A 22,748-nucleotide genomic window follows, 5' to 3' on the forward strand; every position below is an offset into this window, starting at 1 on the left:
TATACAATATTATAATACATACAGTATTATATTAGTTTTGGGTGTACAAGTTGGCAATTTATACAACATTTATATAACTTACAAAGTGATCACCATGATAAATCTACCCGTCTGACACCATACATAGTTAATTCAATATTATTAACTATATTCCTTAAACAATACTTTATATCCCCATGACTATTTTGTAACTGCCAATTTGTACTTATCAATCCCTTCCCCTTATTCACCTACCTGCAACTCCCAGACTGGTTTTTTTAAAAAGCTCATTTTGAAGGGTTCCTACACTAGTTGTGCGCATCCATGAAGGCTTCAACATGGATAGACCTGTCTACCTAGTTTTCTGTTTACTGTTACTCTCATAGTTAATATCACAGCCATGTGTATTAGTATTATGCTCTCCCTTTAGATTGTGGGCATGAAAGAAAGGATAAAGTAGAAAAAAATATTTGGATTAAGGTTCTTAAGAATGGAAGAACTATTCTGAAATGTCTGATAATTTATTTGTTGCTGCTGCTCCTATAATATGACCTATTTCCAGAGACTAACAGTTGAGTTCTGAGTTTACTCAGAGCAGCACAAAACATGGAGTTTGAGGGAACAGAAGGAAAACGGCAGATTTAGGAGGAGGAAAGAAATGGGAGAGTAGAAATTCATTCATTTGCCTTCTGTTTTAATTGGCTGTTCTTTTCATGAGAACCTCTTCTTTGTGCAGTGTACAAATCTCCGGAGTATGAGTCTCTTGGCTTTGAGCTTACTGTGGAGAGATTAGTTTCTATTGGCTATCCTCAGGAGCTGCTCAGCTTTGCTTATGATTCTACATTCCCTACCAGGTAATTTTTCAATATATATATTTTTTATTAAGAACCCTTTCTCTATTCCCAAAATTGATAATTCCAAATTCATCTTTAATCAAAAAATAAAAATAAAAAGGTATTTCATGGTTTTTCTTTTTTTCTGAGGGAGGGCGATTGGTATTGATACTTAAATTACCAAGATTTTTCATGTACACCATATCTTTTTTGTTCTTGAATTGAACTTAGTTTATTGTTATTGAAGAAGATCCATAAATGGAAGAGAAAAGGGATTATTAAAACTGGTGGGCAGTAATCAATCACCAGTGCACCTACCTTTGGTTGTTGGAGAGCAGTTAAATGTTTTGCTGATACACTTAACTTGGTAACTACCTTCTTGGTAGTTTGCGTTTAAGATTAAGAAAGATGATTTTTTTTTTTTAAATGCCATTATCATATATGTTCCATATACAACATCTGATAGAGGGAAATATAAGCCAGCTCAGTTGTCAAGGAAATTAAGACTGTTTTAGAATGGAACTAGCTGTATTAAGAGGAATTATAGCTTATACCTTGTCTGATTAAGCTCTTATTCCTTAAGAAAACAGTTGTGATTATTAATCTGAACAGAGAAAATATTTTTTAGTTACTCTGGGATTAGTTTTTAAGATTTCATTTACTCATTTTAGCCTCTGGGATTATATTGTTTTGGGACATAACTTGAGTTGCCATAAAGTTTGAATAAGATAAAGTTGGTTCATGGTGGTTGAGTAATACTAAATAAGATAATTGCCTGTATTACTTTGCTTATTGCTGTCTTCTTCATTTTCACATAGGGGACTTGTCTTTGATACACTATATGGAAATCTTTTGAAAGTTGATGCCTATGGAAACCTTTTGGTCTGTGCACATGGATTTAACTTTATAAGGGGGTGAGTACAAAGAAACCTTTAACTTCTTTATAGTGTTTTTATAGTCAAACAGTATGAGGATGACATTGTCTCCCTGAATGTAATAATACTTTCCTGTTCATTTATCATAACTCTTTTACATAAGGATACTTAACAATTATTTATTAGGCAGTTAGGACCCAAACTGACTTGTAAACATAGTTAGCAGTTTCATTTTGTTTAAATTAAGTGCCTTCTAATTAATCAGCATTCAACAAAGCTAATCTTGAAACTTGCCCCAAAAGAACTCTGGTGGCTTTGACTTATTTGAAATTCTAAGATTTTTATTTTCTCCTTTTTAATACAGTTCTCAGGTAGCTGCACAGAAGAGGTATGTATATAAAAAGTATGCTTTGAAAAATTTTAAATTACAGCAGTGTAAATGACTGAGATTTTTAATAGCTAATACATGATTTCTTATATTCTAATGAATAGCTTCAAATATTTGATCATGTTAAAATTTTTTAAAACAGAGTTAACAATGAATACAGCGTGATATTTAAAACAAATAAGGATAAGCTTTATTTTCCTAATCAGAATATTTCTGCTATTCTTATTAATTTGGGCTGTTCACCCTAGTAAACAGCAGATTAAATTTAGTGTCGACAGACCTGCTCGCTCTGAGTACCAGCACTGGGTTGGCTGCACGGGGTCAGCAGGGACTTACGGGGGACACTGAATTGTTGGAGCAAGGGTACCAGAGGCAAGGCTTTCTTCCAGGCAGAAGTGTTGGCAGTATCCACTGTTCCTCTGTTGAGTCCTCCCCACTCCTAGTGTGTGGACTCAATGCCACCATAGCTGAGAGAGGTCATCGAACTGAATAACAGAGGTCGCTCAGCCCAGAGGAGTCCCTGAAATTCCACCTCTCCAAACCTGTGGCCCCACCCAAGCCACATCCAGTTGTGTCCTCAGTGAGCCCAGTGCTCCTTGCTGAGCAGCGCCAAGACTCACACTAGTGGCAGCTGACTTCAGTTTTTGGTGTGTCCTCTTGAGGCAACTATAAGTTTAGCATCTGCGGATTGCTCGCTGAATCTTAACAGGTGGCCCCCGAGGGGCACAGGATAGGGCTAAACTGGGCCTGCAGCTGAACCCCTCTCAGGACTGTGTCACTGAACACCTACCGCACAAAGCCACACTAATAAGACCAGGAGACTTAAGAGCTTTGCTTAGTACATAGACACAGAAAAGCAGCCAAATGGGGAGACAAAGAAGCAGAAACCATAAGAGAGAGCAGAACAGAGATCCAGAAATAATGAGGTCAAACAATCTAACAGATGCAGAGTTCAAAACACTGGTTATAAAGATGTTCAATGAACTTTTGGGGAAGTGTAGAGGAATTCAGTGAGAACTTTAACAAAGCTAAAAAAAAACCCCATAAAAATAGAAATGGAAATTATAAAAGGGAACCAGTCAGAAATGAAGAACACATTACCTGAGATGAGAAGTATATTAAATGGAATAAACAAAGTGAAATAAAGAAGAGGATCAAATGACCTATATAACGGATGGCAAAGTCAAGGACACTCAATCAGAATGGCAAGAAAAAAGAAGCCAAGACTATAAAAATAATTTAAGGAGTCTATGGGACACTATTAAAGATAAAAATATCCATGTCATAGGGGTTCCAGAAGGAAAACTAGATGTTGAAGAGCAATTTGAAGAAATAATGATGGAAAACTTCCCTAATCTGGTGAAGGAAATAGATAACCCCTGGAAGCTCAAAGAGTCCCAAAAAAGTTGAACCCAAAGAGGCCCACAGCAAGACACATTATAATTAAAATGCCAAAGGTTAAATATAAAGAAAGACTCTTAAAAGCAGCAAGAGAAAAGCGGTTAGTTACCTGCAAGGGAGCACCCATAGACTGGCAGCCAGTTTCTCAAAAGAAACTGTTCAGGATAGAAGGAGTTGGCACAAAATATTCAACATGATGAAAACTCAGGATCTACAACTAAGAATACTTTATCTAGCAAAGCTGTCATTTCAAGTCAAAGGACAGGTGAAGAGCTTCCCAGCAACACCAAGCCAATATCACAGGAAATGTTGGAGGAACTTCTTTAAGAAGAAAAAACATGTATCAAAAACACAAAGAATGGTAATAACTACATTCCTGTCAACAAGTACCTCAAATGGAAAAGAATTAAGTGCTCCAACCAAAAGATAGAGTGGCTGAATGGATAAGAAAACAAGACCCCTACATATGTTGCCTACTAGAGACTCACTTTAGATTAAAAGACACATACAGACTAAAAAGAAGAGGATGGAAAAAGATATTGCCTTGATGGACCCTAGATGGTATTGCACTGAATGAAATAAGTCAGAGAAAGACAAATATCACATGATTTCATGTACATGTGGAATCTAAAGAACAAAAACAACAACGGAAATAAACTCATAGACACAATATTTTAAGGAATACTAGATGAGAACGGGGTTTGGAGGTATGGGGGAAAAGAGCAAAGGGATTAAGAAGTGCAAATGGATAGTTGCAAAATAGACTTGAAGATGTAAAGTGTAGCATAAGGAAAATAGTTAATAATGTTGAAATCAATATATAAGGGGGAAGAGGGGTACCGGATTTAGTGGGGTGATTACTTTGTGAGTTATACAGATCTGTAATCACTACACTGTACAGCTGAAACTAATATACTATTGTATGCCAACTGTAATTGAAAAACAACTCATCGAATGGTACAATGTAAATACAAGCAAACAAAAATCACAATACCACAATTTGACAACTTCTATAATTTTGGTTTTATAGTTACATTACATCTTCTCTATCATATTACTTAATTTACCGCTGACACTGTATGAGGGTCAGAGCAACTCTTAAAACCAAAATATGTATTAATCTCTTATGTAACTTCATCATATATTATTCATTCTCAATGGCAAAGTTGTAAAAACTGCACAATCTGCATTGAAATTGTTAAAGAGACAATGTTTTTTTGGTAAATATCTGTTGTGATGAGGCACAGGCTAATTGAAACTGTACTAGACTTTCCTTTAAATCTGAGGTGACAGCAAAGCCCTACTTAGAATCGAAGAATCTGATGCAAGATGCTTTTGCTGGTGTCAGGCTCAAAGATTTCCAAGAATACATAGTGAGGAAAGTGGCAGAAACACGCTGTCTTGACACATCTGGGCAGGCCTCTCTTTCACTGTTATTTCCGCCTTTCTTTTACTGTTCCTCTCATGAGGGGTTTGTTCAAGATCCATGAATATCGGGAGACAGGATTTAGAACATGAAGTGATTGCAAATAATACTAGCAACCTAAGCTATTTTACATAAGGAATATTATCACTATAATTCAGAATCCCAGTGAAAGTGAACTAACATTCTATTTATTAATGTCTGAAAAGGGATTTTTGTGTAATGGGAGGAGAGGTAATCAGAAGAAAAGGAAGGGAAGCAGTTCTATAAATTAGTAGTACAGTTAGATTTACTAACTCAATATCCACAGACCTTTCTTCCCCCAAATAAACCAGTAAACTTTCCAAATAACTCCTTTGGGAAACACATTAGTGTTTCAAAAATGAGTCATTTATGAGTCAATGCAGAATCATTGAAGCAGCACACAGTACTGTACAGTCTGTAAAGTCAAAAGGAAAAGCCCATGGAGAAGGAGAGACGGTGGAGATGAGGGAGAGAGGTATTGAAGTATAGTGGTGGACAAGGCTGGAAGGGAAGTTAGGTTTCCATCAGACAGCACCTTACATACCTTGCCAATGAGTTGTGCCCTCTTTTTTGGACAACGACAAAGACTTTTTAAAAAGTTTTAGAATACAATAACATCGAGATCAAATCTGTATTCTGTAGGTCGCAGAAAGTTAGCAATAGTCTGTACTCTGTTTTCCACCCAACTCCAAGTCTAGCATTCCTTCATCATACATTACCTCCCCCTGAATTAATTTTGTATTTAAAATATATATTAGCATGATTTGACACTCAACTTAAAATAATTGTTAACTATATTCGTAAGTCATTTGGGGTTCTAATTGCCTAGTAAATAACTGTTAACTATCCTTATGTAAAGGAATTACTCTTTAATGATGGAATAGGAAAGTATATCTAAGGGGACAATGTCATCCTACTAAACCTGATTGAGGAAAGCGTATCATTACTATTCCTTTCTGCCCTAATTTTTATTACAGAAAATCTTGGAAGGCTAGAACATGAGATATTCTACAAAGTTATTCTTTATTAGAACTCTTATTTCGGATGGGTGACAAAGACAGGGGGCAATGGGATTTTATATTTCTAATTAGAGTTTGTGCCATTTGTGGTTAACAAACCCAAGCAAGAATTTATCCATGTAACTCTTAACTATGGACTTTAAATTTGAGGTTCTTTATTTAGATTAGTTGATCTCTATAAATTTACCATGACAGTTGTGCATTTTTATATTTTAGTTCTCCCTTTTGGTTTCTCTGTAATATTTTTCTTCATATTACCCCCTTCCTCTTCTTGCAATATTTCATTTCACTCACCAAGGTTCTCGTGCATCTCAAACTTCTGTTTCACTGGCTTTATTTTAAACCCTAAATGTTATCCATCGATATAATCTCAATCATCGTTCTCTATATCTTAAGTGGTCTTATCTACTTTAATAGTCTTCATAATTTCACCTACTGCCTGTGTAGAGATGATTCCAGTTATCTCTCAGGTCGGAATCTCTGTTTTAAGTTCTTGACCTTTGTTTCTAATTAGCTATAAAAATCTGTTTACTTAAGCTTAATGTATCCAAAATAAAACTCTTATATCTACTCCAGTTTTCATATTTCTGTTAATGGTAGTGCCAACTCTGAGAGAGACCTCAGTGCGAGCATCATTATCTTTGATTTTCATGTTCCTCATCTGCCACACCCAATCAATTGCCTGATCTTGTTTGTTTTACCTTGACAGTCTCTCTTGAATGTAATTTTCCCTTTAATTTCCTTTGCCACCACTCTAAGGCAGGTACCCTACTGCTCATATCTGGACTGCTGCAATTATTACTTAATGGACCTCCTAGTCATTTGTCTCTGTGTCAGTTAGCTTTTGCTGCATAATAAATTACTTTAAAATTTAGTGGCTTGAACAATGACCATTTTATTTAGCTCAAAATTCTGAGAGTCAGCTGGGCAGTTCTGGGGTTGCTTAGCTGATCTGGAATTGCCTCACATGTCTGGAAGCTGGCAGCCTGTTGGCTAGGGTGCCTCATTTCTGCATGTAGCCTTTTATCCTCCAGTGAGTTATCTCACTCGCATTCACTTAGTAGTCTCAGAGTTCCAAGTGCAGCAAGTGTAGGTAAGCCCCAATGCACAAGTGTTTTCCAAGTCTCGTATTTGGATCCCATTTACTGCTGTTCAAGCCTGTATTCAAGGATGGAATCTCTTAATCAGAGGAATTGCAGTCACAATATAAAGGGATAGGAAGAATTTGTAGCCATTTTTGTAAAATCACATTTCTTTTTCCACTTTATCCTAAAACCGCAACTAATTTAAAGGTTTTACAATTCAGCTCTGATAATTTTATCCCTCTGCTTAAAAACTGTCGGTGGTACTCTTTGGCCCCTGAATGAAGTATAAGAACAATAGCATGATCTGCCTCAATTTATCTTTCTAGTTTTTTTGTTTGTTTTTTTCCTGTGCTCCCTTTTCTCTACTCAAATTGGACTAGTTTCTGAATTGGTCTACCTAGCCTTTAAAGACCAGCTCATATGCCGCCAATTTCATGAATCCTTCCTAGATTTTCCTCTCTTCACTCCCACATTCACTTCTCTCTACCCCCTAAGTTGAAATGGTCTCCCCTTCCTCAGTTTCCTCATAGCTCTTTGCACCTTTATTGTGGCAGTTGTGATTTTTCATCTTGTTATAATTGTCTGTGTATGTAACTCACCTCCCTTATCAGACCGAGAACTTTTAGAACTGGAACCCAAGCTTGTTCATCTTCATGTGTAATATTTGGAATCCTGCTTTGTATGTAGCCACCAAAATATTTGAATGCATTTTTGAATGATAAATATTTCTGTTATTATAATGTTAACTTTTGAGTGTCAGTTAATTAAAATTTTTTCTTTCAGACCAGAAACTAGAGAGCAATATCCAAATAAATTTATCCAACGAGATGACACTGAAAGATTTTACATTCTGAATACACTATTCAACCTACCAGGTAGACTCATTCTATGCTTATATATACCGATCCTTTCTCTTCTTTCCATGATGATTTATCTTTGCTCAAGGGAGATAATGAAATAAGTTCAAATTATCTCACTTATAGCTTATGAATATCTATTCTTCATTTTTCAGAAACCTACCTGTTGGCCTGCCTAGTAGATTTTTTTACTAATTGTCCCAGATATACCAGGTATGTACATACTATAATTTTTTTACCAATTGATTTTTTTAAAATTAATGTACAGGGTTTTAGAGAACTGGCCATTGTAGGTCTTTTCTGCTTTTCTGAAGTGAATTTAGTGCTAGTGAGAGATGCCACATTGCCAGCCTGAGAGATGGGACAGCACCAGCAGCTCCATGCAGGCTCTCACCTCCCACACGGCCCCTCTCCTTGCCAGTGTGCTGCAGCCATGTTTGGAAGGGACCACTTCTGATTGGCTTCTCCTGGGAATGAAGACGGCCAGCAGAGGTGCTAATTGTGACAACTGAGTGGGAGGTTTGTGTGATGATTATCTGTCCAAGCAGAATTACACTAAAACCCCCCTACTCATTTCACAGCAGCTACCTAGGAGCCATTCAGGGATGGTAATTTAGTTTCATTCCCAGGCCCAGCAAGATTTGATTGAGGAATAAATACTGTTTATCCTCCCTGAAGTAAAATTTTGCTAAAGTTTTGAACAAGTTATCCTCTCCTTTTGGGGGGGAATTCATAACCACTGGTGAAAGTTCAGCCATATGTACCAGTTTGCTAACTTCTTATCCCCTGTAGGCCTTATCCACTCAAGGCACTAAATTTGGTGGAGCAGTAAGTCACTAAGCTAAATAGAAAGCGGGCAATACCTTTGTACCTAGAGACAACGTCAGAAAAGTTGGTGCAGAGAACCTAAATTACCAATTTTAGGGTTTAAAATTTCTTTGATGGGAACCTGTTTCTTAAAAGTGATGAATAAAAGAACTTGACATTTTTGAAACTGGCCTTTTAGCTTTCATTCAGTATATTCTTCTATCACTTTGTATTTGTGCACAATTATTGTATTCCATTGAACACTATAGTCATCTCTGGTGGTCAGAATGGATTTTCATTAGGGAGTAATTATTTTCCTAATTAGCCAGCACCTTTATCCACGTAATAATGGAACCTTTGGGTCCCTGGGCAGTGTTTGATATTCATTTTATTTACCCCCCTTTGGATTCCCTGTCATGTTCTTTTCATTTTTCTGTAGCTGTGAAACAGGATTTAAAGATGGAGACCTCTTCATGTCTTACCGGAGTATGTTCCAAGATGTAAGAGATGCTGTTGACTGGGTTCATTACAAGGTACCTAAGAGCTCCTTCTTCACCTGCTCACTCTCTGGCATGTATTTTATGATTTGACACATTAACTTTCTAAGTGCAAATAGAACAGAATATTTCCTCTTAAAAAAGTGGATCTTTCCCCTAGTGATAGCCGGCTATAATACTTTTACTCTTGTCTTTAGCTGTCCTGCTTTCAGAGGTGATGCTGATCTTTCCTCAGTGGTGGTGCTTGGCTTCTAGATCTTACTTCAGTTTGTAATTCCCAAGCATACCGAGAAGAGATTTTAGTGTTAATATACTTACTGTATCCTTTGGGGATGATTATGATCATTTTGTTTTTTTCAAATATCTCACGCTTGACTAATCACACTAATATTTACATTTATTATAAATTTACTGAGTAAATATGAAATGCCTTTTTATTTCTAGTTTAAAGTAAAAATAGTTTTTTTAAACACATTTTGGAGGCAGAGTTGCAGCAAATAACATCTGTCACTATATCCTGGCCTTCTTCACTTTATCTACTTTTCCATTTTGGTAAATACTTAAGAAATGTATCTGGATTATTAGTAGACACAATTGTCTTATAAACTGTTAAAAACTGATTTTCTTCTTTCATTTCCCTTTTTCTTCCCCTAGGGCTCCCTTAAGGAAAAAACAGTTGAAAATCTTGAGAAGTATGTAGTCAAAGATGTAAGTAATAAAGGGAAAATAGATCTGCATGAGAGCTTGCTTTACCTGTTAGGGAAATGAATAACATGCCTATTTATAGCAAAATGGACAAGGGGTGATATTTTTTTGTCTTGGCATAATATATGCCAAGTATAATCACCATGAGTGTTCAGCTAGAGTATAGTTTTTCTTGTCTGTTGATAGTCAAGAAGACCTAGTATTCCATTTGTCTTTATAGCTTTAATTATAATAAAAGCAGATAGAGTGGTTACTGTGTGCACATCAGCATGCTAAGTGTTTACATGCATTATCTCATTTAATCTTCCATATAACCCTGAATTAGGTTTTGTTACCTCTGCTTTATAGATGAAAAAACTGAGGAATAAAGGGATTAAATAATTTTCCCAAGTTCATAGTAAGTTCATAAACCACCATGTCAGAATTTCTAAATGTACATATATGTAACTGTTAAATTGTCTTTAACATAACAGGAAATAATAAGCTTTAAAATATCTTAAAAAGTCTATAGCCATGCCACCCGGAATAAGCCCGATCTCGTCTGATCTTGGAAGCTAAACAGGGTCGGGCCTGGTTAGCACTTGGATGGGAGACCAACTAGGAAGACCAGGTGCTGTAGGCATAAAAAAATAAAAAATACAGGATTGTAAGCTGACAAGGTCCTTGCAATCTGTGAGGTCAACCAAGGGTTGCCTCACCAAATAGATAGATAGATAGATAGATAGATAGATAGATAGATAGATAGATAGATAGATAATTGAAATATCTTAAAAGACACTAGTAGAAAACTTAATAAAATTCAGAAAAATCTGTAGTTAATAGTTTGTGCTAATGTTAATTTCTTAGTTTTAATAATTGTGCTGTGGTTATGGAAACTGTTGATATTAAGAGAAGCTGGAAGAAGAATATATGGGAATCTTCTGTACTATTTTTGTAACTTTTCTAAAAGTCTGAAATTATTTCAAAATAAAAAGTTAACACACACACAGCCATAAGATGAGATACATGTTCCTTTTCTTACAGAGTAAAAGTAGCATAGTGCAATATTTTCTCAAAGTACTTTGGTACAGATTTGTTGTTTTTGGTCTTTGTACCTCATTTCCCCTCCATTTCCACCCCCACCTGTTTCAAGAAAGAATGCTGAGGGGGTCAGGAGAGGTCCAGAAGAATTTGAGTAAAGGAATCTATTTACTGTGAGAGAAAAAAAAGCTGTTTTTCTTTCTGGTGACATAGGAGTTAGAATTTCCTTATGTATCTGCTGGCACATCTGGACATTGCTAGGTTGCATCCTGCACACATTGTTTTATTTCTGCAAGATATTTTTTAAAAGGAAAGTATATGCAATTAAGCTGTATCTCCCTATATAGAGAATTTTGCTGGTGATGTTTAAAATCAGCTTCTGATCTGTAGCACACCTAATTCACATACTTTAAGAGATCACAAGTTAATTTAAACTCTTTCTAGAGGCAGACATAATAGGAAGGTAGATATATGTTTTTAATAAGCATATAATCATTTCTATGAGTCATTTTATGTGAAATCTATATATTATCTACACCATGTATATTACATTTGTTAATTCATGCATAATGATAATGTGGTTTTTCAAATGCAAAATTCTGAAACCAACCAACCCTTAAAGGGCATCTCCTGTTATTTCAGTGGACAAAAGTCCATTATATCAGTGGTCCACAACTTTTTTGGCACCAGGGACCGGTGCTCCTATGAGACTCTAATGCCTGATGATCTGAGGTGGAGCTGAGGCAGCGATGCTAGCGCTGAGGACCGGCTGCAAATACAGATGAAGCTGCACTGGCTTGCCTGCCGCTCACCTCCTATAGTGCAGCCCAGTTCCTAACAGTTGGGGTTGGGGACCCCTGCAGCATATGACTACCTCACAGTTTAAATGAATATATGTTTGTGCTTTAGTATTTCACTCATCATTTTATTAAATTTCAGGGAAAACTGCCTTTGCTTCTGAGCCGGATGAAGGAAGTAGGGAAAGTATTTCTTGCCACCAACAGTGACTATAAATATACAGATGTAAGTGCATAATATTCATATTTGTTTATTTATACAGAGGAATTATTTTGGACTAAAGAACTGTTATGATAATGAGGAAGATAGTTTTTTAAGGGTAGTTTCTGCCATTTCATTTTGAAAGCAGAGTGAAAAGAGCAAAAATACATAATATAAGGGCTACATCAAATTTTCCTAAATATTTTATTTTGACTATTTTCCCTGATTACAGTTGGCTACTTGAACGCTTTAATTCGGAGTTTATTTACAACATTTATGCTGATTATAAAATGGCTTCTGTGCCTCTTTGGCACATTATATATATAAACTTAAATCACACCCTTTATTGTACATGCATACATACCCTCCCTGCTATTGGGAGACAGACAGCAATAGATAGTTCAAAGATGTTTTAACTCTTAGCTGTCAAAATTTACTACTGCTTAATTTACATTTTTTTTTTTTTTTTGCCATGATTACAAAGCATGTAGAAAAGCCGATTGAACTCCTTAGCTTCATCTTACTTTTGCTGACAGTTACAAGTTCATAGTAGTAGCAAGAAGTTCAGTGCTTCCCATCTTCTTTATGTAAAATCTTGATTTAGAAATCTGGCGATTTAGAGTAAGTGGCTTACAAAGCCAGTGGTTCATTAGCTTAGTTGGTCTGGGAACATTAGTAAGAAGGCCAAGGTATGTTATTTCCATGTAAGTCATTAGTTTTCTCCATGCTTCTGCATCAAATGTCTTTTACTTCCAAATATGTGTTCCAGTCCACTAGTTGAATTGGATAGGGATATATGGATGAATCTGTATAAAACTCTCTCCTAGAAGAAGCCCATGTCTTATTGAGAATGTCAGAAGCTTTTGTATGTTTGTGGTTAACGATGAAGCATTAATTTCTGGCTTCCATGTAAACTTTAGAGAAAATAAGAATGCGATGAATCTTATATTGAAAAATACATGTCTTATGAAAAGCTTGTGGGGTTTTCTCTTTTGCAGAAGTAGTATACGGATCTTATGTTGGATTTTTTTTTTCCAGAAAATTATGACTTACCTGTTTGATTTCCCACATGGCCCCAAGGTACTACGTGTAAATTAATAGACCATTGCTTTAGTAATAATAAATGCATTTAATCAGCCTGAAATATTGATGGTTAGGAATTGGTCAGGAACTATCCAGAAATCTTTATTAACATTATAAGTAATGCAGGAGCCGGTAAAATTTAAAGTTGCTAGCAATCGGAAAACTTGGTACAGAGAAACAAAAGAGAGATTCATGTCATATTAAGTAGGATGGGATCAGAATAAGTTTATGCCCAAGAAGTTCTATGCAGAATTGTTAAGTTTGTGTGGCAATGAAAAGAATTTTCAGGTTGAAGAAGATACCCGATTAAAAGAAACAAAAAATATGTATATTCGTAATGCCATCTAGATTTTACCATTAGTTATTGTGCCAAGAGAACAGTTAACCTTGATACTTAGCAGAGAAGTCTATATTTCTGCAGCATAACTGCACTTAGATTTAAGGAACATTCAATGCAATTTAATCACATACTCTTGGGATTTCGACTAGGTTTCTTTGAATAAATGTCAGTAAATTCCTGCTTTGAGGTCACCCAAAAGCACAGAATGCAGTGCTTTTCAGCTTGACCTTAAATGATTAATGCCATTTCAGGATGGGCATAATATTAATGGGCATAATTTTTACATTAGTGCTGTGGTTAACCTGCAGTATGAGGCAAAAGCCAATGTATACCTAGAGCCATCATTCTGAAGACATAACCAGTAAAATTTCCTAATAGTTCCATGTTAGTTTATGTACTTTTGTTCTGATGCTGATCTGCCTCTTTCTTAATTTCTCTTGAGTTTTGATTTGTGTCCCTCCTTAGCCCCTTGAGGCTTTTTTAGCCCATTTCACAGTATGAACACACTTTCATGTATTAATTTGCTGTGAAATAAGTTAATAAGTAGTAGATTAAATAATTGAAGATATAGAGATTTTGGAGTCATTATTTATATTTTCACCATGCCTGCTCCCAAAAGGATGTGGCTTATAATAAGATAGAATATGTTTTTAATTAAATAGTGGACTCTTTTGAATATATCAGTACTTCTACATTCCTTGCATCTGAGTGCTTTAAGGTTAGGAGTGACGTTTCAGCTCTTGCTGTTTCTCCTTCATCAGCCAGGGAGCTCCCATCGACCATGGCAGTCCTACTTTGACCTGATCTTGGTGGATGCACGGAAACCACTCTTTTTTGGAGAAGGCACAGTACTGCGCCAGGTGGATACTGTAAGTCAAGAGGATGATCTCTCTATTAGCACATTGTCCTTCATGTTTCTCCTTCTCCTATTCCTACTCTCCCTAAGGAAACAGGTATTTTTAACTAATTAGCCATATCTTTTTTTTTTTTAAATTATTCTAAGAGTTTTGGTCTTAATTGATATAGCCAAATAATTTAAAAGAATATAATTCAAAAGCGCCGTTCATACGGTTGCCTAGCCAGGTAGCATTTTGGGTGGAGATTTTGATAGAATGATAAAGTACTACAAAGTCCATATTCTCTTTTCATAGAAAACTGGCAAACTGAAAATTGGTACCTACACAGGCCCCTTACAGCATGGTATTGTCTATTCAGGAGGTGAGTTGCACACTTCCCTTTATTTCGTGTAAGTCTTTGCTCAGACCTCACTGTGAAAGCTCTGATTCCCTCCCAGCATAGTGGCACATATACCTTTTAGGATTCTAAAGATAGCATCTACTGAAGGTATATTTAAGTCACCTACTAATGCAGTAGGAGGCAGGGAGAATGGGTTTGAGAAGTTGTTATTATGTCCCAATGAATCTTTGATTTTTACTGAAAGGATCCATTTTCCCCATCCTTTTACTTATTTTGAAGCTTTTCTGAGTGTCCTGGAATCGTCTGAGGTGCTTCTCAAGGAGTCCTTAAGGAACCTCTGTGGACACAAATGGATATTTTGTTGGATGAGAAACAGTTGAACAAAACCAATTTAATGGACAATCTGTTATGAGAAAATGCAGTGGTACTTGTGAGGGTTATATACACTAAAGCTGTGAGACATGTAGTTTTGTTGCTCTTGGATTTGGTCAAGAGCCCTGGTCAGCACAGTGGAACTGAAAGCCTTGTCTTAGAGGCAATAAAAAGAATGATGAAAAGAAGACAATCGTGAGTCTTAAAGACAATGACCCACAATTGAGCTCCTTTTCTAGATATGTCCCTCACATAATTATAAGAATAAAATCAATTGTATTAATGGTTATGGTACTTGGGGCACTAGTTTTTAATATGGAGACATTTTCGTTTTCTCATTGTTCATTCCATTGTTTCAGGTTCATCTGATACAATCTGTGATCTGTTAGGAGCCAAGGGGAAGGATATTTTGTATATTGGAGATCACATTTTTGGGGATATTTTAAAATCAAAGAAACGGCAAGGGTGGCGAACTTTCTTGGTGATTCCTGAACTTGCACAGGAGCTGCACGTCTGGACTGATAAGAGTTGTAAGGAGCCATTACTCTTATTTTATCAGTCGTTGATATAGCTAGTGTTTATCTAAATGGCCAGCTGTGAACCAGTCCTCTTTGATGAACCATTATTTTGTATGCATGAGGTCAGAAGTATTCAAAAGACAGGTCTTGCTATTTGTATACCTCCTTCCCAGATAGCCAGATATTTCACAGAACTCCAGAATTTGAGGTAATATGAGGTTATCTTGTTCAGCATTCTTCTTGAATCCCTTCAAGGTTGAGTATAAAATGTTATTCTCCTGAGTTATATTATAATAGCAACTAACCTGTGAACTCCACTTTCCTCTGTAGTCCCATATTTGTCCAACCAAGCTACTAGTTCCAGTCTTTTGGCTACCAACCCATATCTGGGATTATGGGGCATTGATGGTTCTGAGTGTTAATCACCTCCTGGTATTTTTTATTTGCTCTTCTAAGAAGTAGAGAATGAGGCCAAATTGCATTCCTTGAAATGAGCTACACTGTGTACACTGAAATATGAGCTTGGATCTAGGTATGTAGTAAAGATATTTGACAATTTATCCAACCAGTCCTAGCTACTAGCATCACCCAGTGTGGTGAAAGGTAATGCCTGCATGCCCTTAGGCAAGTTACTGAGACACTTGTACCTTAGTTTCCTCAAATGCGAAAATGAGGATAATAATAATACCTACTTCATAGAGCTGATGAGACTTGACTGAGGTAACGTGTGTATAAAGAAGGTAGAAGTAACAGTCTTTCTCAACCAAGGCTCCTCATCCAGACCCCAGAGAAGATGATCAAATGACTCTTCAGTTCTCGCAAAAATGGCAGATAAATTTTTTATATAGATACATTAAAGCTTAATTCTCTTTGGGGAACCCAGGTTGAGAAAAGCTGGAACACACAGAAAGCATGTAGTAGACGCTAGCTGTTGCTATTGTTTATACTTATCAGTGGGATTTTCAGGCTAGCCTTTCACCCACATTTTCAGCTTTCCATCTGTGAAGTTCTAGACACCTAGGTGATTTGGCTGTATTTCCTGGACTTGTAACTCTAGACAAGTCACCTAATTCTTTTACTACTTGCTTTGCTAATACGATTTAGATAGGAATATGAATTGGCACTTGGTGAGCTCAGAATCAGCATCTGGTTGGAAGGAGAGTCGTAGTCAGAAGGGCAGTTAGAGGAAACTGGTGTTCATCTGCTGCCAGATTGCAGACAGGATATGTGCATAAGTTTTCCTGAAGGGGCAGAGGAAGAAAGTAATTTTATCTACTCACTTATGGCTTTACTTTTCAGTCATATCTGCAACTTTTTAATATAGTTTTTAGCAATAGTTAAAAACTGGATGCTTTTTATTTAAAACATTTTCCTTTTCTTTCCAAACCTTAACTAGCACTTTTTGAAGAGCTTCAGAGCTTGGATATTTTCTTGGCTGAACTCTACAAGTAAGTTTCTTTCCTAATTCTAAAATTTTCTTCCCTAAAACCTATCTACCTCTTTGGGAGTCACCTAGGTGTAAGGGATGTCTTTTCTAGACATTTTCACTGGATTTTTTTTGTCTCCAGGCACCTTGACAGCAGCAGCAATGAGCGCCCAGACATTAGCTCCATCCAGAGACGTATTAAGGTATCCAAGTGGGATTTGGGAGAAAACTTAGAAAATAAAGTTTAAGTGATTTTCCTATTTGATTTTATACAAGGACTGGCACATAGCCAGTGCTCAATAAATATTTTTTTGAATGAGCTGACAATCACCGTTGTTCTTTTAGAAAGTAACTCATGATATGGATATGTGCTATGGGATGATGGGAAGCCTGTTTCGCAGTGGCTCCCGGCAGACCCTCTTTGCCAGTCAGGTGATGCGTTATGCTGATCTCTATGCAGCATCTTTCATCAATCTGCTGTATTACCCATTCAGCTACCTCTTCAGAGCTGCCCATGTCTTGGTGAGTTAATACAGCTGTAGGCTGTTTACAGTTAAGATATTCTGAAGGCCAAGATCTGCAGCCAGCTTTGTGGGATGGGATGGGAGAGTTTGGATCATTCCTTTTTAACATGCTTGAAGCCCAAGGGCAGGTTGCACAAAAAGGAGTCTTTGAGAAAGTGTGATTAAGATAGATTACAGGGTATAACTTTACTCTGAAATCTGCTCTATTAAAAGTTGTTTAAACGGTGAAGACTTTCCTCTTTTATTAGCACTAATTGAGAGAAATGTGGTTTTTATATTCCATTCTGATACTGATTTATATTTCAGCACTGTTTTTCTGTGAAATAAGAAATAAGGCTCTTTTTTTTTCCCATCTTATTCAGTTTCAGACTATAGTAAACAATCTGGGCACAGTTTTGAGGGTTGGAGAGAGAAGATAGGTAGCTTTAGGTAGTTCTGGGAAGACACTTCAGTATCTAACATGGCTTGGCCTCTGGTCGAGGATAGACATCCCCATGTATGGCCACCTAAAGGGGGAACGGGGTTAGGGCTGGGGAAATAGCTATTTTGCCCCCTCCACTTTCTGAACCTCTGACTTTATTCTAGATGCCTCATGAGTCAACAGTGGAACACACACATGTAGATATCAATGAGATGGAGTCCCCCCTTGCCACCCGGAACCGTACTTCAGTGGATTTCAAAGATTCTGACTACAAGCGGCACCAACTGACACGGTCGATCAGAGATTAAACCCCAACCTCTTTCCACTGGCCCCCCAGGAAATTACACACTGCCATGATGAAGATGATGATGAAGAGGAGGAGGAGGAGGAAGAATAAGGAAAACCAAAACTCTAAGTACCCATTAAACACTTTCTGGCAGGACTCACAGGAACAGACCATGTCCCTGTCTGGGTTCTAGGGGTGTGGGGGTGACTCCATCAAAGGTACATCTGAAAAGTTTCTGAAGACTCTAAGATATTCTAATCATAGGGAGATACTTGTTTTAGTTTTGTGTGTCTGCATTCTCTACAGATGGTTCAAAATTGTAATGAAATCTGTATTGGAAGAAAGGGTAAAGCTGGGCTGAAGTGCATGCAGAGAGCTCTGTCGTGGTTTGTGACACTGTTTCCATGTCTTGTTTCATTATCAGTATTGCTGAAGGGTCTCTGGAATAAGGATGATGATGGGAAGAAGTGATCCAAAAATGCTATTGTTACAAATTGTGCTCTTACTCCAAAATCCATCTTTTTCAGTGCATTACATAGTATTGTATATCATTGGAGAAATATATAGTTTTAATTATCAAATATAGTCTTCTGTTACAGTCTAGGTTCCTTTTATGAGCTTTTAAGTGTCCTCAGTGACTCTGGAAAAGCTGTTATCCATCAGTGGCTTTGCAGAAGTGTTCTCTCCTTGTTGTAGGGTTGATCTGGAATGGACCGCAGTGATTTCATTTTGAGGCAAAAGTCTTCATCTATTCTCCACTTCTGTGATTGATACCAAAAATGTTTGTTTTCCAAAAAACAATCTATAGAAAGAATTTAGCTGAAAGAGGACAACGGAGCAAACCCCCAAAGAAAAAAGAGGAACCTCCTCCTCATATTACAGAATAACTGAGTAAAATTCATTTGTGTGGGCTATGTGAATCACGCTGCCCAATTCCAGCCTTCTCTGTCCTCTGGGGTTCATTGCTGTATTTCCAAGTAGAGGATGGTAAGCGGGCTTTGTAAGCCGGAACCTTACTAAAGCAGAGGGCACAATCAGTGTGAATAAATTCACTTCGGAATCTCAAGTGAAATCACTTCTTGTTGTTTTGAACAAGAATGGATCATTACTATATACTTTAGGGTATTATAACTGCCTCCCAACACAGTGAATGTTATTAAAACATTTTTAACAGTGGTGTAGACTCTTTAACCTTCACATAGTTCTTCCATTCATATTGTCACTGGTCAACATGGGAGAGCAGATTAGCCGCTCTAGAATTCAATAAAGTATAATATTTCTAATACTGACTTTGACCCTTTCCTGTAGCACAGCTCTGTAACTACCAGTCTTCAGGTGGGTTTAAGGTTTGGGTTAGTGACATCAACTTGACTTTAGCATGGTTAATTAATGGTTAAATTTATACTACTTAAATAAACCTCAAAATTCTTGCATGGAAAGTTTTTTGGTATAGGACTATGAGGTGAGACTTTTTTTTTTTCTTTTAAAAGTCATTTTATAGGTAGAGAACACAGAAACTTAGCCAAGGCCATATTACCTCACCATTTTCAATATCTGTAGCTTTACATGAAGTTACAGAAATAAATATATTCTTAGTATTAGAAATATGTGCTACTTATTACAACTACAGAGCTAACTTATAATAGTATATTTATATACTTTTCCTTTTAGAGCAAGGACTCACATGAGCACTTTGCTTTAATTTACCACACTTTTTGTATTTTGTTGTCTACATAAGATCTTCTCATCTAGTAGTTTTTGTTTTTTGGGGGGTTTTTTTGGTCAGATGTCTCTCTGGCAGTGGGTCCAAAGACTAAGAAGTAAAAAAATACATAATTGCAGTAAGAAAGAATTCCATTACTGTCACAGCTTTCTTCAGGACCACAAAAATATATTTTAAAGAGCTAAGGAGCCGTAAGAGTCTATAAGACCCAGAAGGGAATGTTCCTTCTATGTACATTATTCCTGTTATGAAGAAGAGTATGCTGGAGGGTAAGTGGTCTATGAGCAGGCACTCAGCACTGCACTTGGGCTCGTTAAACATGAATGTGAGTTTCTCTGAAGCTGAACTTAAAATGGATGATGCCCCCACCTTTTTTAAACCTGATGCATTTAAAACTGAGAAGACAGATCTTCCAGTTCTTCAGAATTCCTTTCCTGGGGTTTTGGAAACCGCCTAATGTTCAGGCTTTGTAAAAGTACCAGGTACCCTTTTTTGTGTGCTGGACTGAACTCACAATGTTAGGGCATGTACAGGCTAAAAGGGACCCTGGTGCACACACCCAGCAGCGGGTCAGAGGCACAGCAGCAGTTCAGGGTTCCCTCTGCAAGATGACTCACCTGTGCATTCATCTCTGTAAAGATGGTCAGTAAAGCTCAGGTGGTATATTTCAGAAAAGTTGGTTAAAACCAAGAAAGTTGTGTTCTGTTTAGACTTTAGATTTTTCTCCTACCATAAGCAGAGCTCTGCTGAGACCTAAAATATAAGGCAAGCTTTCCCAACTGCCCTTTTTAAGATGCTTTTAGGAGAAGTGGTTCTTAATAGAACTAGAATAACTTAGAGCTACAAATCCTGTAGTCATGTTAGTATTGTTTTTAAGCAACCACTTTGAAACCACTTTCAATGGCATGTCAGATTTAAAAGTACTTTGTCCATGTTTAGATATTTCTAAATCAGATTTATTTAAGAAATATTTTGTCAACAACTTTAAAGCCATGTAATTTTTCCATGGCTGCCAAGTGCATTTAAAAATACTTTGCTTATTCACCACAAATAGCCCGAGACAAACAACTGCATATCTAAGTCTGCATTAAGGGTAGGAGCCTTGTCCACATTCCGTGTTATGGAAACTATTCAACCATTCTTTGATGGTGGGAAAAATGGTAACTATGATCTAGCTACTGCTGTACAGTTAATGGCCCAATTCCTCACTCGGTCTAGTAGTCTCAGTACTTAGGTTTCTCATGACATTCTTTCTTGATGACTAGAGCATAGAGCTCTTAAAAGTTTTTCCTCAAATGGAACGATTTCAAATGACACACCACTTTAGGAGGCCCTGAGAATGAAAGCTCTATCGTGGAGCTACCTTTCAAGCAGCCTGGAAAACAAAAGAAAATTAGTGCGCTACCACCAAGGAGTGGGAGGAGATGCGCATACACAGCAGCCAGGAAGCAGAGCCAGGCGTCATGGTAACTCCCGCGGCTGGTCCTACACCTCCACTAACAACTAGAGAAGCAGCGTGTCACACTGTTCTCACTGCTAGGCATGTAGAAATAGCAGAAAGCAACTCATATAAAAAGAATGCATTCATTTACAGAATGAACAAGGCAGCTTTTCTATTTAACCTGGCAATCTCAACCATTTTTCCCCTGTCCTCAGACACAATGTCGTCATTCCAAGGCCACGACAATCTGACTTGTTCTAACAAAGATATGTAATTTCAAAAGTAAAATACATACAGTAATTTAAGTCCCTCTGAAGAGCTTTAACACAAAAAGTACTCCCAATTGAACACAATATTTCAATCTCAAGCTTGTTGACTCCGGTTCTGCAAGTCTAAGTAATCTATATTTTCCAGTTTAAAAAACAAAATGACCAATGACCAATTTTTGGTTTGGTCTCTTTGTTTCTTCCTACAAAATAAGATATCTTTGTTCCATTTTATTACTAAAAAAAAAGTGGATCAGACACATTGTTTCCTGAACCAAATCAGGTACAAATATGTCTCCAAATGCTTGCTCTCCCGTTGAACTCTCCATAAAGCTATGTCTAGCCAGGGCTATAGACGAGGCCTGAAGAGCCTGAGCCAGGATAAACATCACTGCACACACACTGGAGCCCAAGCTGCTGAGTGCATGTTCTTCCCATGAAAGACAGCAATAGTCCTTCCAGCTCTCACAAGTGCCCAAGAACCCAGGAAAGAGGATTTGCCAAGCAAACCTTCCCAGCATAGAAAAATGTTTATTAAATGTCCGGCTTTTTTTGAGAGAGAGGGTTCTCACCAGAGGTCATCTTTGACTTGTGGGTGGGTGTTTTCTGAAGCAAGTAACTTCCTATTTGGACCCACTGCTATCAAGTCACTGATGTAGCAGGACCGTGGTAGGGAAGCTGGCTCAATCTAAAAATTCCTGCCTTGTCTTGGCCTCGTGTTTGAGTGCTTCACGATCACTAATACCCTAGCAGGAAAGCCCTTGTGACAACTCTGGCAACTGATTCTCCCTTGTATCCTTAGGCCTTGCAGTCATCCACCAGGAGAGATGGCATGCCACCAGAATGTCACAGATGTGAGGATCTTGGAGGGAAAACAATGGAAATTATACAAAGCAAAAGAGCTTACTAGCCATCTAATATAATTTTTTGGCTTTAATAAGGAATCATCTCTATTGAATTACCTTTAAAAAGTATCAGATATGTTTTCAGAAATCAACGCCAGGCTATGAAAAGGTCATTCAGTTTGTACCACTTACTTTCTCTACAAGATCCTCTGATCACTATCTGCGTCCTCGGAAATGCTGAGCTGAGAAGAGGCCCTGGGGAGCACAGTTTGTTATGTGAAATAGAAACCCCAGAGCGTTTTTAACAATAAAGCTTAGAAATGAACCGACACACGAGCACTCCATGGATGCAGACAGAAAGGCAAATCTCATCTCACAGTAGGGAAAATGGCCT

At 37.2% G+C, this 22,748-nt stretch overlaps 1 protein-coding gene and 1 pseudogene across 1 annotated transcript in view; both read left to right on the forward strand.

Annotated features, from left to right (window-relative positions):
- NT5C2 (5'-nucleotidase, cytosolic II) overlaps positions 1-19,362 on the forward strand; it is a 74,725-nt gene extending 55,363 nt beyond the window's left edge. The window contains 16 exon segments of the mRNA XM_039871325.1: positions 716-833; positions 1,631-1,726; positions 7,811-7,902; positions 8,040-8,097; positions 9,131-9,224; positions 9,843-9,896; positions 11,853-11,936; positions 12,951-12,992; positions 14,097-14,204; positions 14,487-14,553; positions 15,264-15,434; positions 16,819-16,870; positions 16,991-17,051; positions 17,194-17,370; positions 17,958-18,096; positions 18,099-19,362. Coding sequence (XP_039727259.1) covers positions 716-833; positions 1,631-1,726; positions 7,811-7,902; positions 8,040-8,097; positions 9,131-9,224; positions 9,843-9,896; positions 11,853-11,936; positions 12,951-12,992; positions 14,097-14,204; positions 14,487-14,553; positions 15,264-15,434; positions 16,819-16,870; positions 16,991-17,051; positions 17,194-17,370; positions 17,958-18,096; positions 18,099-18,190 — 1,505 coding nt within the window. The 3' untranslated portion in view covers positions 18,191-19,362.
- LOC120609953 (uncharacterized) lies at positions 10,397-10,515 on the forward strand (annotated as a pseudogene).
- Positions 19,363-22,748: the final 3,386 nt, after the last annotated feature.

Source organism: Pteropus medius, unplaced genomic scaffold, assembly GCF_902729225.1.
Source record: "Pteropus medius unplaced genomic scaffold, Ma_sr-lr_union100, whole genome shotgun sequence".
In the NCBI taxonomy this organism is placed as follows: Eukaryota; Metazoa; Chordata; class Mammalia; order Chiroptera; family Pteropodidae; genus Pteropus; species Pteropus medius.